This window comes from Mizuhopecten yessoensis, unplaced genomic scaffold, assembly GCF_002113885.1.
Source record: "Mizuhopecten yessoensis strain PY_sf001 unplaced genomic scaffold, ASM211388v2 scaffold702275, whole genome shotgun sequence".
Lineage (NCBI taxonomy): Eukaryota > Metazoa > Mollusca > Bivalvia > Pectinida > Pectinidae > Mizuhopecten > Mizuhopecten yessoensis.
Genome location: NW_018473055.1, coordinates 536 through 788, shown reverse-complemented (window position 1 = coordinate 788; position 253 = coordinate 536). Strand labels below are relative to the sequence as shown.

At 46.6% G+C, this 253-nt stretch overlaps 1 protein-coding gene across 2 annotated transcripts in view; it reads right to left on the bottom strand.

The window, feature by feature from the left end:
* Positions 1 to 44: 44 nt before the first annotated feature.
* LOC110440728 (probable serine/threonine-protein kinase fhkB) overlaps positions 45 to 253 on the bottom strand; it is a 694-nt gene continuing 485 nt past the window's right edge. The window contains exon 2 of one of the 2 annotated variants that reach the window (XM_021483878.1): positions 45 to 249. In XM_021483878.1, coding sequence (XP_021339553.1) covers positions 155 to 249 — 95 coding nt within the window. In that variant the 3' untranslated portion in view covers positions 45 to 154. The other variant, XM_021483877.1, reaches the window with a different exon arrangement.

The window sequence follows — 253 nt, the reverse complement described above, 5'->3', positions numbered from 1 at the left end:
TGTGTACAGCATACTGGCCACAGTGATCCCGATTGTTTTGTACAGAATACTGGCCACAGTGATCGGGATTGTTGTGTACAGTATACTGGCCACAGTGATCCCGATTGTTTTTTACAGCATATTGACCAAAGTGATCCCGATTGTTGTGTACAGCCTACTGGCCACAGTGATCCCGATTGTTGTGTACAGCATACTGGCCACAGTGATCCTGATTGTTGTGTACAGCATACTGGCCACAGTGATCCCGATTGTT